We start from the raw sequence: 21,987 nt of genomic DNA on the forward strand, positions 1-21,987 counted from the left end.
CGTGTGCCTTATTTTGTTGGATGGATTTCTGTTTTGTGAAGCCTAGTTCACACTACAGGATTTTAAACATCGGCGGATTGCTGTGCCATTCACACTACATGACTTGATTTAATGTCTTATAGGGTGCCTTCACACCTGCATTTAGTTTGGTTGAATTGCACTAGAGTTCGCTTTCCCTCTTGGTGCGGTTCGTTTGGGCAGGTGTGAATGCTGCAATCGTACTCGAGTGCTCACCAAAAGCGGACCAAAAAAGCGAGGTGGTCTCGGTACGGTTTTAAACGAACCCTGAAGTGGTTTGTTTGTGGTGAGAACATGATCTGAACTAAAACAGACTCAACCGCAAAAAGTACTGAGCCTTTTGGACTTACGCCCCATTCACACACAGCTTCAGCATTAACGCTTGACAGAGGGCGTGTCTGAAGTTGGGGCTGACGCGATCATCATAGCACCGTCGGCCAATGTAATTAGTCGGCAGTAGGCCACAGTCTGAACTGGTGCATTTGCATAGAGTGATCTGATTGGCTGGCACTTCGGTCGGCGCTTGAAAAAGTGAGCAAGTCCCAACTTCTGCAGCGAGCAACGTCTCTAAAGTGGCGCCGACGGATCCACAATGCAGTTCGGCAACACCTGACGTCACCTATTTAAAGTGAATGGGAAGCGTTGAAGCTTACGCCCCGTGTGAATGGGGAGTAACTTCCAAATCGGGCTCAAATCAGGTTTAAATCCTGTAGTGTGAACTAGGCTTAAGTTAACAGGGTCATAGTATTATAATAAGATGCTCTAACAAATGTGCATAGTTCCAGGAAATGATCACAGCTGTTCTCACAAACAGCATAAAACACAAACAACTTGCTGTTTGTGGTTGGATCTTTATCGCAGTGGTTAATATGTTTCTGGTCTGCTGTATGCTTGGCAACAATTTGGTGAGCACCTCCACTGTCTGATACTGTGGTGAAAGTCTACTCTAGCTTTTTAAAGCTTCGAAAATGTTAAACCAGTTGTTTTGCATTGCATTCAACGCGCAATATGCTGCCACCTACAGGTCAAATCTGTGTAAATACAAAAAAAGGCAAAAACTTGTATTGGAAATTGGCTTTTTCAAACATACCTCAACATTTAAATTGAAAATATAACATATAAATTCACTTAGCTTGTCATCTAATATCGGTAATTATTAAACGTCAGCATAATATGCGTTAGTTTATAAATTTTCAATGTTTATATATTGTTTTATTTCCACAAGGTGAGGTGTGCTAAACAGGCTAACAACAGACTATTGTTCCTTTTCATTTTAGAAATGTCTACAAAATAGTAAAACTGATCTGAGGAAAAACATGTGAAGTGATTCACCACTGAGGTGATCTGAACAAACCTGCACAGTTCATGTGGATTTCATAATATTACTCCCATCGTCCCAATAGAGATCTATTGAATTTGAAATGTTTATTTATTTATTTTAAAGTAATGACATCATCCTGCCTATTTTATACGCGCTCAAAACTATTGATTTGAGGTGTCGAAGCTTCATGAATCAGTGCTTCGAAAGCTCAAATCTCAAGACTTATAATAAGGTTCATATTAAACGGTGGTTAATTCGGGTGTTAAAATGAAACGTTTCACATTGAATCTTGGTGTTGTCCTCCTGAAATATGACCATGATGTGCCTTGCAACTTTTTAAAGAAAATAAAAATGTTCACTGCATCAATTTGGGTTAAAAGAACTGTTGCCAAACCAGAAACAATGACAGCAATCGTAAACTGTTTAGCTAGACAAGGAAATACTTTAACAGTCTACGATTGGATTGTTGCTGACATTGTGTCTGGTTTGGCAGCAATTCTTTTAACCCAAATTGATGAAGTGAACAATTTTTATTTCTGTAAAATGTTATATTAATGGCAGAAGTTGTCCCCCAAAGAAAATAGTATAAATTATAGCTGACTTGCACTGTCTGACCAGAAACTCTGCAAGGAATATAACAGTTTCTGATTGAATGTTTGGCAACTTTGGCCATTAATACAACTTTTTAAAGAAGTAAAAATGTTCCTTGCATCAATCTGGGTTAAAAGAACTGATGCCAAGCCAGATACAATGACGGCAACAATCCAATCGTCGGCTGTTAAAGTATTTCCTCGCAAATCTAAACAGAGTTTCTGCTCAGACAGTGCAAGTCAGTTATAATTTATACCATGTTTAACAACTTCGGCCATTAATACAGCTGATATGTCTGTTTTTGGATTGTTTTACAAATGTTGGATTTAAATTTAACCTGCTGTTTGCAAATGGACCAAATGAGCTCCAGATAGATGCTACAGGCGAAGCGTAAGGACTCTCACCATGTACTTGTCCCCCTGTAAGGATACCACAGATTGGGTTGAGCAGGAAAACCACTGCACAATGCACAGATTCCAGTTTATGCCAAATTATATTTGGGGATTAAAGAACACCTGCAGCTTAATTTTGCTATTTTTTTATCCAACTATTTTTATACGCACTTTTGAAATACTCCATAATAAAAATCTTAATGGAACACATAAAATGTTGAAAATGTGCATGAAAACGTGTGTATGATAAACAATCCAATAAACCAAATTAATTCCAGAATGCGCATCAAAAACGGGATTTTACCAGATTTCATTCTGGCTTCGTCTTCTGAGGCCAAATAATTTACTGTATGAAAAAAGGCCCACAGTGGCTCCTTCTAGCACAGCAAAGCCCATTGTTCCATTTGATACAGTATGCCATCAGTTTATCAGGAGGTGACGATTTTGTTCTCTGTAAATAATCGCGGGGAAACTTTACAGAATATTTTTAAATGCGATATTCCAGTTTTGTGCATAAATTTTATTCACATCTTTATATGGAGGAAACAGCTATTAAAACCTCTGTGTATTTCAAAGAAACCATTGTTATTAGTGTCGACGGTGGCAATTAAGTGAACTGCAGTTGTGCAGCATTCAAAAATACATTTAGATTCAACGCTTGATATACTCGCAGTAAAGATTGAGTCATAAAAAGTTTCAAATATACTGATAACAGACATTTAGAGGAATATGTAAATGTGTTCTGCACATATTGCTATTGATAACCAAATGAACGCATAAAAGAAACTACTTTTAAAGTAATAATACAATCAGTCAAATTTAATGGATTTTTTTTCACCTATAAAAAATTACAAATGTTTTTATTTTTATGTGTATATATTTATATTAAGTGTTTTATAAATCTTATACAAATATAGCCAGAAAAAGTAATAACTTGTGTGTAACAACATTTACTAGAGTTATTTTTGGACCTTTATAAAGCTCATATTTCAGTGGAAATTGAAACCTGCCACTTCTCAGTACAGTATGTTCAAGGCATTTGTACTCTAGATTTAAAACGTGTTACGCAGGTTTGAGTCATTCAGACGTTCACTCTCCGGTGTACCTCGGAGGCCTCTTCTCTATAAATGCGGCCATGCCCTCTTGTCTGTCCCGTGTAGGAATGAGCTGAGAAACCACAAGACACATTCACAGTCAAACCAAGCAAGTCAAAGGTACAGAAGTGATTCATCTGGTTTATGACACTCACCCTGGCGTAACACATTCCTTCGATAGCCATTCCTGAAGAGATGTCTACTTCAGCGCCTCGATTCATTGCTACTTTTGCCATTCGCACGGCAATCGGGGCCTGGAGAGACAAATAAAAATTAATGTTCAAAATGTGCTAGCTAGGACAGTTGCTTAATGGGCTAGTGAAAGTATAGGGATTCTGAAAAGCTTTTATGTTGTAATTCTTTGTTGAAACCTCGGACGCCAATTATGAACAACAGTACGAGTAATATTTGCAATGTTTATTCTTAAACGATGTTTGATTTTGCACAAAAATAAAACTAAACTGAAACGTTATGCTAACATGTAAAACAAACAGCTAAAACCTGCTGAAACATGTTATAAACCTACTAACTTGTTAAAACAAACTAGAAACGTGCTAGCAACATGCTTAATGCATGCTAGCAATGAGTTGAACAAGCAAACGAGTTATAACATGCTGACAAATAGTTAAAATGTTAGAACATGCTAACAAGTAAACACTTGCCAGAAACCTGCTAAACTGTTATAAATCTAACTTGAAACAAATTACGATCATGTTAGCAACTCCAACTTGAAACAAATTACGATCATGTTAAACACATGCTAGCAATGAGTTGCAACAAGGTAATGCATTGTAACATACTAGTAACATGTTAAAACAAGCTGACAAATAGTTAAAACACTTTCCAGCAACCTGCTAAAGCATGCTATAAACCTACTAACTTGAAACAAATTAGAATCTAGCAACATGTTAAAATGTGGTGATAACTTGCTAACATATAAATACTTGTCAGCAACCTTCTGCAGCACATTATAAACCTTTTGATATGTTAAAACAAATTTAAAACAATGCTAACAAGTTGTTACAATGTTATAAAATGCTAACATGTTGAAGCATGCCAACAACCTGCTAAAATATGCTATAAACCTACAACCTTAAAACAAATTACATGGCAGAAACATGCTAGCAACATGTTAAAAGCATGCTGACAATGCATTGAAATATGCCAGCAACATGTTTAAATATAATGACAAATTGGTAAAACGTAATAATTTGCTAATAAAACTTGTCAGTAACCTGTTACATCCTGTTATAAACCCACTGACGTGTTAAATTAAGTATCAACTTGTTAAAACCATGCTAGCAATGCATTGAAACATGCTAGCAACAAGTTGATAAGTTGTTAAAATAATTTAATATGCTAGCAACATTTTGACAAGTTGTAAAAATTTGATAAAACATGCTAGCAACATGTTTAAACATGTTGAGAAAATGCTATCACATTCTAACATGTAAAAACATGTCAGCAACCTGCTAAAGCATGTTTTGAACATACTAACTTAAATTAGTAACATGCTAGAAACATGTCAAAACATGTTGATAAAATGCTAACATGTTAAAACATAACATGAATCTGCTAAAGCCTGTTACACTGGCATGTTACCTACTATGATGTTAAAGCAATGCCATACATGTTAAAGCATGTTAGCATTGCATTGAAACATGCTATCAATATGTTAAAACACCTTGACAAATTGCTAACATAAAAAAACTTCAATAAAACATGTTAATATGTAAAAACATGACAAGTATCTGTTAAAAACATTTTATAATCTTACCTACTATCCTGTTAAAGTAACTTGGAAACATGCTAAAACATGTTAAAATCATGCTAACAATGCGTTAAAACATGCTAGCAATGTGTTGACAAGTTGTTAAAATTTGAAAACATGCTAACATGTAAAAACATGACAGCAACCTGCTAAAGCATGTTTTGAACATACTAGCATGAAACAAATTAGAAATATGCTAGCAACATGTCAAAACATAACAGGAATCTGCTAAAGCCTGTTATCAACCTACTTGTTAAAACATGCTAGAAACATGTTAGCTTTGCTTAAAACATGTTGACTAAATTGCTAAATTGTTATAATATGCTAACCGGAAAAATCTGCTAAATCGTGTTATTAATATTATTGTTAAAACAGATGATAAACATTCTGCCGACATGTTAACAGCCTATTAACGATTCATAAAAACACATATAAAGGCCTTGGTTTATGATATATGATTGCAACTTTACACACATACTGTACCGTATAACATATTAATGACATGGTTGGCTGCGGCAGACAGAAGTGCTGACAGAAGTTATTTCAGCATAACGTGTTTGAATGCTGTTCTCACACTGACCTAAATAGGCCAACTTCCTCCTAATCTAATTGAATGACTCGTCAATCACTGGCAAACCGGAAAAGCAGGATGTTATTTGGGTCAGAGTTTAGTACAGTACAGTACAAAAGGTTCCAGCTACACATGTGCCAAGGCATGTAATGACAGTAACGTGACATTTATTTTCAGGTTTACACAAACATAGTAAATATTAATGTCACGCACTTGATGCCATATATGCGGCTTTTAATGTGCTTTAGACCAATATGCTGGAACCCAAAATGGTGGATCCTCAACAAAAGACTTGCACGTTTATATAAAATGTACAATTGAAGTCAGAATTAATAGCCCCTCAGTTTTTCCCCCCAATTTCTGTTTAACAGAGACAAGATTTTTTCAGCACATTTCTAAAAATAATAGTTTTTAATAACTCATTTCTAATAACTACTTAATAATAATTGATTTTATTTTTTTGCTAAACAGTTCTTTTATCTTTGCCATGATGACAGTAAATTGACTAGATATTAAGATACTTCTATGCAGCTTAAAGTAATATTTAAAGGCTTAACTGGGTTAATTAGGCAAGTTATTGTATAGCAATGTTTTTTTTCTGTAGTAGTGATGCACGAATGGTGGTTATATCCGTGGTGCTGCAGATAATTCGCAGGTCAGGTTGGGTAATAAAAAATACATTATGATTAATTGTGGGTCGGTCGCGGGTGGATGTAGCGGGATATGGCAGTGGATCAGCGAAAAAGCAAAGAGTGGGCTTTGCAGAATGGAAAGACGAGATGCCCAAAATAATGGATGAATTGCAAGAGTAGCCTACTGTTCAAAGTTTCAGTTAGAGGAGTCATCAGAGAAAAAAAACTGCTATAGTTCTGGGAGAAACAAGATCGCTTATTTCGCGAGGAGAATCTTGTTAATTCGTACAAGCGGTGAAAGCGAATGCTCATCAGTGCAGCCCGAATCCAGACACAGAAGATGCTATTCTGTTTTTATCACAGTGCAAAGAAAAAGGCCTAGTAAACAACATAGCTGCCGTTTAGGCTGTAGTAGCACCCTTGTTATCTTGTTCGAGTATCTGTAAAAGTTAAAATGTCTTATTTTTACTTTCTGTATCTATTTGAAAATTAAGAAAATGTTGTCTAAAGACAAACTTTTGTTTTTATAAATAAATATTCATTTAAAAACATTTACGATTAACGTAGGCTATTATTTTACTATCAGAGATGCGCAGATTAGCTCATTGAATCTGCGGTTAATATCCACAGTGACCTATCATCATGCCTAAAACAAAGATTTTAATTATTCAAGTGACGATCGGATGCGGGTCAGATAAAACTATATGTGCGGGAGGCTGGCGCGTAGATGATTAGTATGAAGCCGCAGATTCAGGTGTCATTTCAGCTGATCTGCGCATCTCTATTCTGTAGACCAGGGGTCACCAAACTTGTTCCTGGAGGGCCGGTGTCCTGCAGATTTTAGCTCCAACCCTAGTCAAACACACCTGAACAAGCTCATCAAGGTCTTACTAGGTATATTTGAAACATCCAGGCAGTTGTGTTGAGGCAAGTTGGAGCTAAACCCTGCAGGGACACCAGCCCTTGAGATTGGTGACCCCTGCTCTAGACTATCAGGAAAAAAAATATAGCTTAAAGGGGCTAATAATTTTGACCTTTAATTTTTTTTTTTTTTTTTTAAACTAATAACTGCTTTTATTCTAGCCGAAATAAAACAAATAAGACTTAGTTTCTCCAGAAGAAAAAATATTATCAGACGTACTGTGAAAATTTCCTTGCTCTGTTAAACATCATTTAGGAAATATTTAAGAAAAAAGAAACAAAATTAAAAGGAGGGCTAATATTTTTGACTTCAACTGTATATAGCATGTGTATTCATTTTTTTACCATATTTTGCATGGTCCAGATATAACTGGTGCTATAGAATGAAAATCTTGATATAGCTAGACATCGCTGAATAATACGAGTTCAATATACTGAAATGACATAACATGTCTCAAACACTATTGTTGTCTCAATCTCATTTAAGTGTAAAATCAAGGAAGAGAATTCTGATAAGAACAAAACAACAACTAGCACACAGGATTTTTAATATGCATATTTGATTGGCCACAATATTTCCTAATGAGATTACAACAATTATTACAAAAACTGATTATTATATTTCTCATGTATGTGGGACTTTTATTTTGAAAACTGTACAGGCTTTAAATTCTGTGTGAATCAGAGTTTCCAGAGACAATTTCAGTATGTTGATGAACTTTTAATTGAAATGGATTATTGAGCATGGAGGCGAGGCTTTTGCACATCATTCCCTTGTAGTAAACTTACAGTAAATTATATATAATAAAAATTATATGTTTATTCAGCGCCAACCTGAACAGCCATAAGGTCGGTTTAAATCTATCTTTTGTTAGTTTAACGTGTATATAGTGAAATTTGCAGCAAACATAAGTTTGTAATGAGGCAACAAACACAAGTAAAACTGCTACATATGAGTGTGATGCATTGTGTCATATCACGTAGCTCTTACTGTGATTTCTACTGTGTGCAGGACACTTGATGAAATGCATCCGACTATGCAGAGGTTGATATTAGTCATTGCCTGTGCTTTCCGATAGGTTAAACCCACAAAATACAACTCTAAATGATTAGATGTAAATGCTTAGGGCTCTTAAATCAAGAAGTCGCCTCAGCTTTAAACTCAAGAGGACCTGAGGGAAGACTGTAATACACATTTGAGCCTGGTCAGTCTTGAGGCCCTTCATATTCATGGTTTGCCTGTCATCTTGAGTCATGATTGGAGAGGATCCCTGTGACAGTACAGTGTATCACATGATGCTAATGGGATTAAAGCACAAGCGCATCTAGAGGGGCCTGTGGTTACAGATGAACTCATGGGAGGAACAGTTGCAGATTTAAGAAAAAAAAATCTGTGAGCTACGCTTGTTCTGAGGGAAACCTGCTATTTTAGGCACACACACAAAATCTGTATAGATATTAATATAATAATTATTAATGTAGGTACATTGAAATGTCCTGCTTAATTTTATTAAAGCAGAAAATAATGACTGTCATGTGTTTAAACCTTTAAAATGTAAATTAAACAAAAAATAATATTTGTATGATCAATATTTTTATGGTATATATATATATATATATGTTACATACTGGTTCTAGCTGATAGAAAGGCAACAGTAACTCAAATAAGTACTCATTACAACCAAGGTAAGCTGAAGAGCATCTTTAAATGCACAACACGTTCAACCTTGCAGCGGATGGGCTACAGTAGCAGAAGACCACTCTGGGTGCCACTCCAGTCAGCGAAGAACAAGAACCTGATCCTTATTATCGGTTCAAGAAACCCTTGAGTACATTTTTTTTATTTTAACAGATTTGTGTGTGTTGAGCATTACTTAAGACACTGTTAACACCTGTTAGTTTTTAAGCTTTTGTCTGCTAAATTCATCTTCTGAATTTTAAATATTTTTTAGGGAGGGATCAAAATTGGTGATGTATTGCAAAACTGCATATGAAGTGATGACACGTCGGTTTCTCATTATTATTCATATCGGAGTTTCCTTATCCTATGAGAAGATCCGGCTTCCTAATTATTTATGACTGCGTGTGCTTTCCGAAGGCAAGACAGACCTGCCAGTGCCAAGCTTTGAGACCCTATGATGATGACTGGGTGAGACTGCGTCCACGAACCCACCGTAGCTGTTCATGAAGGATCTTATGGCTTTGTTTACATGATCCACTGGGTTTGTTGCTTGTTTTTCCTCTCGATCCTGTTAGGGCCGATACAGCAAGCATTTTTGTCGGAAGAGCTGTATGAGAATTGGAAAATAGCAGACTTTGTCTTTTATCAGTGGAGTTTGTTCACATTCAGACACATCGCTGTGCTGCTGTGTTCAATTAAATCCTCCAGATTACCAGCAGGGCTAATGGTTGAAATAGGCAGGGCAAGAGACCTCCTGCACTGAGTCTGCATTCAGACCCGTGGATTGAGGGAAAAGTCCTCATTTATAGTGTTTATATGAACATGATTATCTTTATAATGATATAAATTGGGGTTGTGTGTATGAAATTACAAATGACAAATGTAGCAGGGCATTAGATTACTGTTTATTTCTTTGCATATTAACTTTGTAAACTATAAAATCATGCGTCTCCTCATGGTTTTTGTCTCATTTTGTGAGCTGACAACAGTTCACTCCCCTCCTTCTCCCCTGCTCTGCTGGTATTTTTGTTAATTTGATTACATTTTTATTTTAGTTAAACTTAAACATAACAAAAGAGAAATATTCCTGTGGTATTCCTATTTTTTTTTTTGTGTAGCCATAGTTAGTGAGTAACAACAAGGAGTGTAATCCAGTGTAAAAGCACTCTTAGGGCTGAGAAAGCATTGAGCATTGAGAAGATCAGTAAATGTGGCTGTATGTGTTCCCCAGACTGACCTGAGGCAGGATCTCTCTGGCCAAACTCAGAGCCTCTCTGTGGGCCGCATCTCCTGTCTGGTTCTGGGGCACAGAGCGGTTTACCAAACCCAGATTTACAGCCTGTTCACCTCCTACACGACGACCTGTGAAGATCAACTCCTTCGCCACGGCAAAACCCACAGTCCGGGGCAACCTCTGACTGCCTCCTGACAGAAACACACATACAAATCATGGTTTAGTCATTAGATTTCTACAGTGGCCCAAGAGAGCTTAATACGCTTAAGAAAACAAATGCAAATAGACAAAACACCTGCAAATTAAGAAAACATCCTCATCGGTTTGACAGCAAACATGCAAATCCTTACAATGCAAACACATAGAAAACACACTGCAAATCCTCATAACACTGACCACAACGGAAATGTTTCAAGGGAGTGAACTAAAAAAAAGTGAAGGAGCCGGCTGGGATTTGCTTATTTTTTCAGTGGCTATTGGTTGGTCAATGAAGTTGTTAAAGGTGTCCTGAAAGGAGAGTGTTTGGTTTATTTTAACACCCTGATTACACCATTTCTTTGTCTTTTGCATATTATTAGCCTTAATAAACTGACGATTTAATTTGAAATGTTATTAGATTTATACAGTCATGTTACAGTTTGCTATAGTAAAACCATAGTTCATTTTCATAACGTGAGATGCATCACTCTTCTGATTGCAGCTGTGTGTTTCTGTTGACATTTCTGTAGTGTGACTGCCATCTAGCTGTGTTTGTCCTGTTATTTCAGTTGCTTTATATATTAATTCATTTCTTTTTCTCACCTGCCCCTGGGAGTAATCCTCGTGTAGTCTCAATCAGCCCCATCTGTGCACAATGTGCTGCAAAAAACACACACACACACACACACACTTAAGGAAAAGGTCAGCTGAAGGACCCTGCCAACACATACCGTGACCACAGAGATTCACCACCCTGTGACGTGCCAAACAGAATGGCTACAAATCACGCAAAGCCACCGTCAGCCGTCCCATCATCAGCAGGCTCGATGCCCGTGGTGAAGGTCACATCACCCTCTCACCTGCCGTGCGAAGGTCACATGCCAGTGCCAACTCCAAACCGCCGCCGAGAGCGAAGCCGTCCACTGCTGCTATGGTTGGCATGGGAAGCGCAGCTGGCATATAACGAACACACACACACATCAAACAGGTCATAGATCACATTAATGAGTGGAGGCTTCAAACAGCTGGAGCTCTTCTGAAACACTCCACTGAAAGAGTTTACAAAAGGAAAACCACCATACATTTTCTGATGGTTATTATTACTGTTTCAAATTGTCATAACCATTAAAAAGAATAGTTCACCTAAAAATGAACTCGCTTCCAATGTGATTTCTAAAAGGTACTAAGTTTTTTTTTTTTTTTTTGCAATATCCTCCTGCATCAATTTAATAAAAAGGTTGGCCCCACTTTATATTTAGTGGTCTTAACAACTAAATACCTGCTTAAAAAATATAAGGTACTTATGGTGTACACAATGTAATGCAGAACACTACTGGAGCTATTAAGGTGGTATAAGGGTAGGGGTTAGGGACAGGTTTAGTGGTAGGGGTAAGTTTAAAGGTTCAAGAAACCCTTGAGTACTTTTTTTTTTAGATTTAAACAGATTTGTATTTGTTGAGCATCAATTAAGACAACGTTAGCCCATGTTATCTTTATTTGTGGGGAAAACTGGATAGTTTTGAGCTTTTGTCAGCTAATTTTATCTTCAAATCATTTTGGGGGCAGGATCAACATCGGTGAAGTAGCGCTTGTCTGCCTGTCCAGTGATGATGTGTCAGTTTTTGATAATATTAGGGACCGAGCACCGGCAGAAGAGGCGAAAATTCACTATTGTTATAGGTTTCGAAAGTGGGTGCATGGCTGCACCCGGCATGCAGTATTTAGCCGTTCATGAAGGGTCACATATGTGTTTCTTTCCATAATCCTTGGGGTTTGTTGTATGGCTTTCCATGCGATGCTGTCATGGCTGATATGGCCAAGCTGTTTGTGTGTAGCAAGTATTTTTTTTTTGGGAGAGCTGTACAAGAATTGGAGAATGGCGGACTTTGCCTTATATCAGTCGAATTCGTAACCATTCAGACACATTCCCTACTGTGTATCCGTGCTTCCGTGTTTGAAATTCAGGTATATAATCAATCATAAGTTCAATGTAAAAGCTGTTTTTACACAATAAATACATTGCAACAAATGATTCATTTTAATGTAAGTACATATTAGTTAAGGCCATCCAAATTATTGTGGGACCAATGCATAGGTAGTTCCAGTCGGTTTTGGTCACAGTTCTAAATAAATGTGCATTAGTGACCAAAGTGACATTAGTGATCGGTTCTTTAACTCATCGTGTCATGTATTTAAAATCTTTTAATGCAAGGCAAGCTGTTGATTATCCCTTACCCATAAGTATTGTTTATTTATTTAATTTTTATGTATTTATTTTGCCGGAAAACTGTCACCTTAATGTGTTTCAATTGGGATGTTTGTCCTTAAGGTCATAAGCATAGCTATTTTTGTACCTAGCGTAAAATAATTATTAAAATTTCAACTAAAAAACATTTTAGGTGAATTGCAATTTATTCCTGTGATGTGATGAAATTTTCAGCAACATTACACCAGTCTTGAGAGTCACTTGATTGTTTAGATACATAATCGGATGATCTGCAGCTCTATTATGCTTAATTATTATTGGTGTTCAATCATTAATCATGACAATTAGTATTATCAATGTTGAAAAGAGTTGTGTGGTTTAATACAATTGTGGAAACAATCATACATTTTTCTTTGGAGTTTTGTGATGAACAGAAGGTTCAAAAGAACAGTTTTTCAACAAATAGAATGATGTAACTTCCTGTTTAATGCAATTATTGCAGTTTTTGTAATAGTAAAAAAAAATGTACCTGCAATGGGGTTGCGTACAATTGTGGTGGACATATTAAAAAGTTTTCAGTTATTAATATTGGTTAGTAATTAATTGGTTAGTTTTTACATCAGATTCACTGAAGAAACTATTCTAAACAAATTACTGTACATTTTCCAGTTCTCCTTTTTCTCAAACATTTATGCTGATATAGTTGTAAAAGAGGGTAGAACTAGGTATATTGTACACTAAAAAAATATTTTATGAGTAATCTTTCCCCTTTTTTTTTTGTCGTAAGCATTTTAGCTGCAAACAATTCACAGATCTTTATCCTTATGATATAATCATTTCCTATGAAGAAGCATAGTTATTTAGCAATATTGAGAAGAATGTGCATCCTCACCAATGTCATTCATCAGTGATCGTAGGCCATGAACAAACAGCTCAGCCTCTGCATTACTCATCTGAGCCCTTTCCTTCAGATCAGCACCTGTTAACACATACAAATACATTAAGTAAAGCAGGCCCCCAGCTGGGGGGGGTCAAGTAGTCTGAAAAACCCAGCACTTGCTGACAAAGGTCTAGAATTTGCCCCATATATGAGCTCATTTGCCCTATTTTGACTGCTATGCCATCGTAATATGTGAAAATTACCCATCGAAAAGGCTTTAAGACCAAGATGAATCCTCTGTTAGGTGTTGTGACTTCAGCTAATTAATTTTGGCAAACAACTATTTTTCAAGCTACTTTGTATCCTGCCAACTTTCTGTTTCAGCTGACATTACATCAATTATCAAATTTTAAAAATGCATTGTTATTGAATGGAATTTCGAAACACTTCACAGGGCCTTTAAAAACAATACATATATCTCAGCTTTAATGCGGCTCACACAAACCTGCACAGAAGACTCCAGGTATGAGACTCCTGAAGACCAGCACTCGAACGGCAGAATCATGCTGTAATGACGACACCAGATCCCTCATCTGCGTGTGCACACACACACACACACACACACACACACACACACACACACACACACACACACACACACACACACACAAACACACAAACACATAGATTAAAGACAAAAACACAAGATTATGATCTGAGACTAAATCTGGGAGAGCAAGATATGCGTAATTTATTTTGGTCTCCTAGAACTGTTATTTATTAAAGGGCTGACACACTTTTTGCCAGACATCTTTTTAAAAAACAGATCAAACACAAAATAAAAAAGAGAGTTAAAAAGAAGATATCATTCTACTTGGTAGAAACAGAAAACAGATGGTTATGGAACATTATTAATGTAAGAATTTTCGGTAACACTTTACAATAAGGTTCATTAGTTAATGCATTTACTAACAAGAACTAATCATGAACAACACTTGTACAGCATTTACTAATCATAAATAAACATTTACTAATGAATTATTAACATCCAAGTCCATGCTTGCTAACATTAGTTAATGCACCATGAGTTTATATGAACTAACAATAAACTACTGAATTTTCTTTAACTAACGTTAACTAACATGAACAAATACAGTAGTAAATGTATTGTTCATTGTTTGTTCATGTTAGTAAATGCATTAATTAACATTAACTAATGAACCTTATTGTAAAGTGTGACCGAATTTTCATGTATTAATCACTTTTATTGCCAGGGTGTGAGCAGATTGTAACAAAACTTACAAAGGAGGCCAAAATCAATTGTACAATTATACAATAATTTATGTGAAGGACACAATTTTATATTGAAGTCAGAATTATTATTAGTCCCCTGATTTATTAGTTATTATTAGTCCCCCTGTTTATTTTCTTCCCCAATTTTTTCACCACATTTTTAAACATAATAGTTTTAATAACTTACTCCTAATAACGGATTAATTTATCTTTACCATTATGAAAGTAAACAATATATTTATATATAAAAATATGTATATGTGTGTACACACACACACACACACACACACACACCAACACACTTTTTATGTTTTTAGGTCTGCACACAATACCCCAAAAAGAAAAAAGATTTTTTGAAATTGTTGCAAATTTATTAAAAATAAAAAAGTTAAAAAATCACATGTACATAAGTATTCACACCCTTTGCTCAGTACTTTGTTGATGCACCTTTGGCAGCAATTACAGCCTCAAGTGTTTTTGAATATGATGCCACAAGCTTGGCACACCTGCCTTTGGGAATTTTCGCCTATTCCTCCTTGCAGTACCTCTAAAGCTCTATCAGGCTGGATGGGAAGCGACAGCGTACAGCCATTTTCAGATCTCTCTGGAGATGTTCAATAAAATTTAGGTCTGGGCTCTGGCTGGGCCACTCAAGGACATTCACAAAGTTGTTGTGAAGCCACTACATTGATATATTGGCATGTGTGCTTTGGGTCATTGTCCTGCTGAAAGATGAACCGTCACCCCAGTCTAAGGTCAAGAGCACTCTGAAGCAGCTTTTCATTCAGGATGTCTCTGAACATTGCTGCATTCATCTTTCCCTCTATACTGACTGGTCTTCCAGTTCCTGCTGCTGAAAAACATCCCCACAGCATGATGCTGCCACCACCATGCTTCACTGTATGGATGGTATGATGACTATGGTGAGCGGTGCCTGGTTTTCTCCAAAGTTAACTATATTATATATATAATGAGGTTGATTGGTGCTTGTTGACATTAGTTAATGCCTTGTGGGTTTATATGAACTAACAATGAACAACTATATTTCCATTAAGTAAAATGGACAAAGATGATTAAATACTGCAATAGATGTATTGTTCATCGTTTGTTAATGTTAGTAAATACATAAACTAATAAAATTTTATTTTAAAATGTTATGCATTATTCTTTCTATAAATTATGCAGTTTGCTGAAAAAGCTATTCTGGACTGTCATTTCAATGTATCATGCAAATATACAGTTATATAACTAACTTCATATAATTAATAAGCTTAAATACAGAGGCTTTCTTTACAGCAGTTTTTTGTTGTTGTTGTTGTTGCCATTTTTGTAGTGCGGTCATCATGGTATTTATGCACAAGTGTAAGAACAGGCTACAAGTTTCTGGCTGGAGTTTATTGCTAAAAATGTGACTAATTAGCATTTTCCATAAAATTGGAATGATACACAACAAATGTATATTTTAATTGAAACTCAATCCATTATTTACATCAATGTAAAATAATGCAACATTTTAATTGGTTTCTGCTGCTAATTGTTCTTTACCTTTTAAACCATAACAGTGTTCACAATAACAGTTTTGAAAAAAAATTTACATCACATTGAATAAACTCAAAGTGAGTTAATATACTTATACTTACTAGTTAAAAACATTGATAAAATAGAAATATTATATTAATGAAAAGAACCTGCGATCAATGTCAGAATCAACCTATTTGTAAAAAAAGGGATGTTAAGTTTGGTGTATTGTTAAAATCATATCATCATAAATTTGATCAAATCAAGTCATATTTATCTATAGAATTAAGGCTGGGAGATTAATAAAAAAAAGTAAAAAATAAATACAAATTATTGAGCACATCTAGGCAGGAAAGCACACTTGAGTGATCAGTATTAAATCTCCAAAGGCTAAAGGATGCTTTTTTTAATCTGTGTTGGTTCATCTAAAAGCACATGCTGAACTTTACCCAGCCCTACATATTTAAGACACGCATTTATAGAGAAGTGATAAAAGGATAGGAGTGGAGTTCATGCACTAGATCTTCAGCTTCCTGCACATCTGATTCTGATGCTGTAGGACAGGGTTTTTTTGCAACTCACCTGACCCACAAATACATGTCCCAGAGAGTTGCGCGCTCTTTCGCGACACATTAGCACTTCCACGATACCTAAACAGGAGGAGAGATAAACAGAAACTGAGTCAGTGTCTACTGTACTCTCAGTTAGGTTTATCAAGTAGTGGGTTATGATGACCCAAATATGGGTGGCAGGTATGAAAGAACATAAATCAAACAATGCTAAATGTAAATAAGTAATTGGATTTCAGGCTTCACAATAACTACATTTTTGAAGGTAATGTATTATCCTATTAAACATATTGTATTACTCGTATTATAATATTATAAATGTTATACTTATATAATGTCGATTTAGCTGAAATGTGGTCACCGCTATCTGAATATCTAGATTGTAGATATAATCAGATTACAAAACTGTATTACTTGTAATTAGAATACATTTAGTTAAAATAGCTTATCATCATTTGGATTACTTTAATTGAAGCTGCGGTCACACTGCACTTTTGACCCCATAGGCTGCCATTCATACACACGCAAATGCATCAGACCGGAAATGTAAGGTCGTGCGGAAAGTTTCGCAGTTCGCTGCACTGCAAAGTTCCAGCTTGGTGAACTCTGACCTGTGCAATTGCATCACATAGTTGCGTGAGATCGATCGAAGATCAAAACATGACCTTTCTGGACAGAAATTTTAAATATAGAGCAATTGCACGCTTTTTTAAATGTTCAATCATCTTGTTTAATCCCACCCCTTTTCGTAGGACCATACCACAGAATTTTGCAAGCTCAAACTTTGGTGTGACCGCAGCTAAATTCTGCGATTAGAAATATTTCACACATATGATTTTAAAAATTATTATGATTTTTTTTTTCTTTTAAAATGATCTTCCTAAACAAGGGGTCTCTAAACTCTGTCCTGGAAGGCTGTTGTCCTGCATAGTTCAGCTCCAACTTCCTTCAACACACCTGCCACGACTACCTGGAAGCTTCTAATATACCTAGAAAGAGCTTGATTAGCCAGTTCAGTTGTGTTTAATTCCGGTTAAATTAAAATATGCAGGACACGAGTTTGGACACCCCTGTTCTAATCAATTTTCCTTTGTCGACTTTCGAATTGAGTATTGACTTTAGAGAATGGATATGTATAATAAATTATTATCCCTGGCATGCTTTAGATATGTTTGGAAAAATAAGTAAGTTATGTCGAAAGTAATCTAAAAGTAATACAAAAGTATTCAGAATATATTACCTTAAGTAAGAAATCTAGATTACAATGCTGGCAAACTTTACATCATGTAAATTGTAATCAATATAAGAGTTGAAATATTGCAAATATTTTGATATCTTTGACAATTCAAAACATGAGCTGAAAACAGAGACTGGTGACTTAACAACCCAGCAGGTGGGAATGCGGGAAAAACTAGTTCCTGCTGCATTTGCATCTGAGTCTGCTGAAACTCGGCTTCATCCACCCCATCTCACGCATATGGTCATTTTAATGTTTGAATGTTCTAGATTAACCAAACTGACTTTAACTATCATGTTTGATATCATTTGAAATGTCTCAGTGCGACTGGTACAATGGTCTCATTCTCTCAGAAACAGACATAATCAAAACAATAAATATATAACTTCAGGCATCTTTTGAACCACTGTGAAGGGTGTGACTTTTCCACCAAGTGTGAAAGCTCTTTTGTTATTCACACCCCCTTCCTTGAGGGAATTCTTGGACTATTTAAGGTAGGGTTTGAGAAAGGCTCAGGGCGATTCTGCCTAACCAGATCAGCCCATAACATGGCTTGCTCCATGTTATGTATATTTCAAAGTAAGGAATGCATCTTTTTCATCTTGGATTTGTCTTTGATAATTTGATGTTTTGTATTGATGGTTTATGAATTAACTGATTGAATTTGGCATAATACATTTACCTGACTAATAAATTGTTATGTTTTGAATTATTCAAACAGAGTTCGTGTTATTATCTTTAGTAGATTGTGGTAATTTCATAGCACCACAAGCCCCTGTTCAGGTTAGTAGCGGACTAGGACACGGTAGACGGAGCATTGCGGCACGCTATACGATGTCTCTAGAGCTCCGACTAACAAATTGGCATTTATTTATGTATACTTAGGCTGTAAAAGGATATCTAAGGGGATAGTCCTTCACCCGATAAACTTATAATACTATTTAGATAGTATAGTGATTATTCAAAGTTACTAATAGTTTAAGTACGACTGGTCTGCTTAATTCTATAGTAATGATCATTATATGACTAAATAGCTCTGTTTGATTTAGGAGGTAGCAGACCTATGGGGACCGCATAAAAAATATCCTAATCTGAGTAAGTAGGGTTCTGCCTTTTTAGGATAGCGGTCAATCGCCACTGTTTAGTGACCAAGACTGACATGCTTGTGCTTAAGAAATTGTATACTTGGCCGGTACAAGATTCAGGATGTTATAGGAATCCCAATGAACGAGAATAACATAAAATGATGAACCGAAGAGAATATTCAGTCATAATCTAAATTACTGTGAACGGAAACAAAATAACCTTCTCAATGTTTTATAATTGGAGTCAGATAAAACGAGGATAAATATATTAATATTCTAAACCACCTCATACTAAAATTGGAATCAGATATGAGTTAAGTTTAATATAAATCAACATTGTGCACTGGAAAGACCGAACATGCAATGAACCTTCATCCACCATTGGATACTGTCATTGGACCAACTGGCTGGACCCTACATCAATTAACAGATTAAGAATTGTATGTAATTAACCAACTACAGTGTCAAATTAGTTAAATTTAGGCAAACTTTTGTGTGTAAAACATGTTCCTTTTTCTATCATTAGCGAAGTTAAATGTGAAGTGATAAAAACCAAGCATCTTTTTCCTACCCAACTTAAACATCTGCGAAATCTGTATTCGAAATCTATATGTTCGCTGAACAACAGAAATAGCTCTACTATGCCTAGCTTAAATTGTGCTTGTTTGCAGTATATGAATTACCTGTATTAAAACAATTTTATTAATAATTATATACTTTCAGAAGATGAAATATCTAGCAATTGAATTTTGGTATACTCTTACATGCTGGGTTACCAATATTTATCTGAAGAATCAAATCTGATCTCTTTTGACAATGAGAACTGCATCTAGGAGGGCAAACTGTTATTCAGTAAACTAAACTATATTTTATCTGTCTGGACATGACAGTGATTAAGCACACCAGTGTTGATGCATTGGTTATCTTTCTGGCATAATAATGAATGATGTAGACTTTCGATAATAACAGATATCATCTCTTCTTGGCCATCGTCCCTCTAAACACATTTTGTGTTATCTTGCTTTATAGTTTGTATCCATTTTCAAGACTTTTCCGCAATAATTGTAAAATTTCCATTGTTTTCGAAGAAACCCTCTGTGCATCTTGCAGTATGCATTCCAAGTGTTTTTATTTTGAGTACACAACAAATTTAAAACAAAATATGTAATAATAAATAATAATATTAAGAATAATTATGTATTGTAGATTAGCAAATAAAATTAGAAATATCCTTGGACTTTAAACCTTGTGTCACAATTGATTCACACATATATATATATATATATATATATATATATATATATATATATATATATATATATATATATATATATATATATATATATATTCAGCCTATATTTGTTTATAATTTAAACAGAACACCACATGTGTGCTGTTGGCGATACTTAATACCCAAAAATACCTGTGAAAATATAATTCCTATTTGAATGTACATTAATAACATTATTATTAAATATGTATCCATACAAATGTTAATACATTTTAAATCCCTTAACGTTGTTTTCCAAATCCTGAAATACAAAACAGAGCGTAGTTTCGTTTTCAAAGGTTTGTGTGAAGTCACGTTTAACAGGTGTGTTTTGTTTTCATGCGCCTCTGCACGCAACTTCACTTACAGTCTAATTTATACACCATGAACCTACCGTTGTCTTCACCCTCAAGTCGATTCAGCCGGACTTCTTTCTTATCAGAAACTGACCCATTAGAGCACCAGGAGCGAGTCTGAGTAAAACTACCCCGGGGGAGAAGTCTCTTGATCGGCCCTGCAAACACACCGCGCGCTGCCGCCATCATCACCTCTACACCGGGCTGACTGAGAAACACCCGAGTCCTCAAAACACTCATTAAATATAAAAGATCTTTCGCTGGTGGTGTTCTGACACTGATCTTTATTGGCCCTCAACCAGACAGAAACTGTATAACCCGGAATTAAACCTGAGCTGTTTATGTTAATAATAAGCCTTGTGGGAGATTCATGTTTTGCGAAACGCCACTTGCATTTCTCTTCCTCACTTCCTCAAACAAACGGTTACCACGACGCTCACAGGGGAAACTCCTTTTGACGGAACACTATCTAGTGTGTTTTATGAGTGTAGTGTGTGTTTTTATATAAGGCTATATTAGAACTACATACTTTAATGTGTCTTAGTAGTACACACAACACCTAAACAAACAATTAAAAATAATGAAGCGTGTACAAGCGCAACACGGGATTCTGACGTCGAGACACAGCTGGTCCAATCAAACAAGTTGTTTATGCGGTCGACGCGACGCTTTCCATGTAGCGCATATAGTTGCGTTCCCAATGGCACATTATACGCTTATCTAAACTTGCTTATCCGTGTAGTGTAGTTTTGTGTCGTCCCAAATGTAACACTAACGATGTTACTATAACGTATTAGTGCATAAGACTTTTTGTAAAGGTAAATATCAGCAGAGGGCGATAATGTGATGTGCTATAATGTGATGAATGTGATATATACACTTCTTGCTTGTACTTGTTTGACGTGTTTACAGTGCTGTTACAAACTACATGAAAAACATCTAAATAATTGACTATGTTTGCATCAGATTTCAGCAGAGGACTTGTATATACAGTAGGCCTACTGTATGTGTTAGCTTGTTTCTGTCTGTAAGTTTTAGTTCTGTGATTCTCAGCTGGTGGGTTATGAATCGGCCACTGATCTTTAAATCTTTTCTGAGAGAATAGACACCAGGAAAAAATAAGTAAATGCATAATAAAAGGCACTTTTA

The 21,987-nt window shown here is 35.7% G+C and overlaps 1 protein-coding gene across 1 annotated transcript; it reads right to left on the minus strand.

The window, feature by feature from the left end:
- Nucleotides 1–3,112: 3,112 nt before the first annotated feature.
- On the minus strand, nt 3,113–21,239 carry echdc2 (enoyl CoA hydratase domain containing 2). The gene is given in 9 exon segments (NM_212788.2): nt 3,113–3,489; nt 3,572–3,670; nt 10,230–10,417; nt 11,028–11,084; nt 11,285–11,377; nt 13,523–13,609; nt 14,016–14,103; nt 16,904–16,971; nt 20,877–21,239. Coding segments are annotated over 9 exon segments (906 nt in total). The 5' UTR covers nt 21,025–21,239; the 3' UTR covers nt 3,113–3,411.
- Between the last annotated feature and the right edge of the window lie 748 nt (nt 21,240–21,987).

The sequence above is a fragment of the Danio rerio genome, chromosome 20 (assembly GCF_049306965.1).
Source record: "Danio rerio strain Tuebingen ecotype United States chromosome 20, GRCz12tu, whole genome shotgun sequence".
NCBI lineage: Eukaryota > Metazoa > Chordata > Actinopteri > Cypriniformes > Danionidae > Danio > Danio rerio.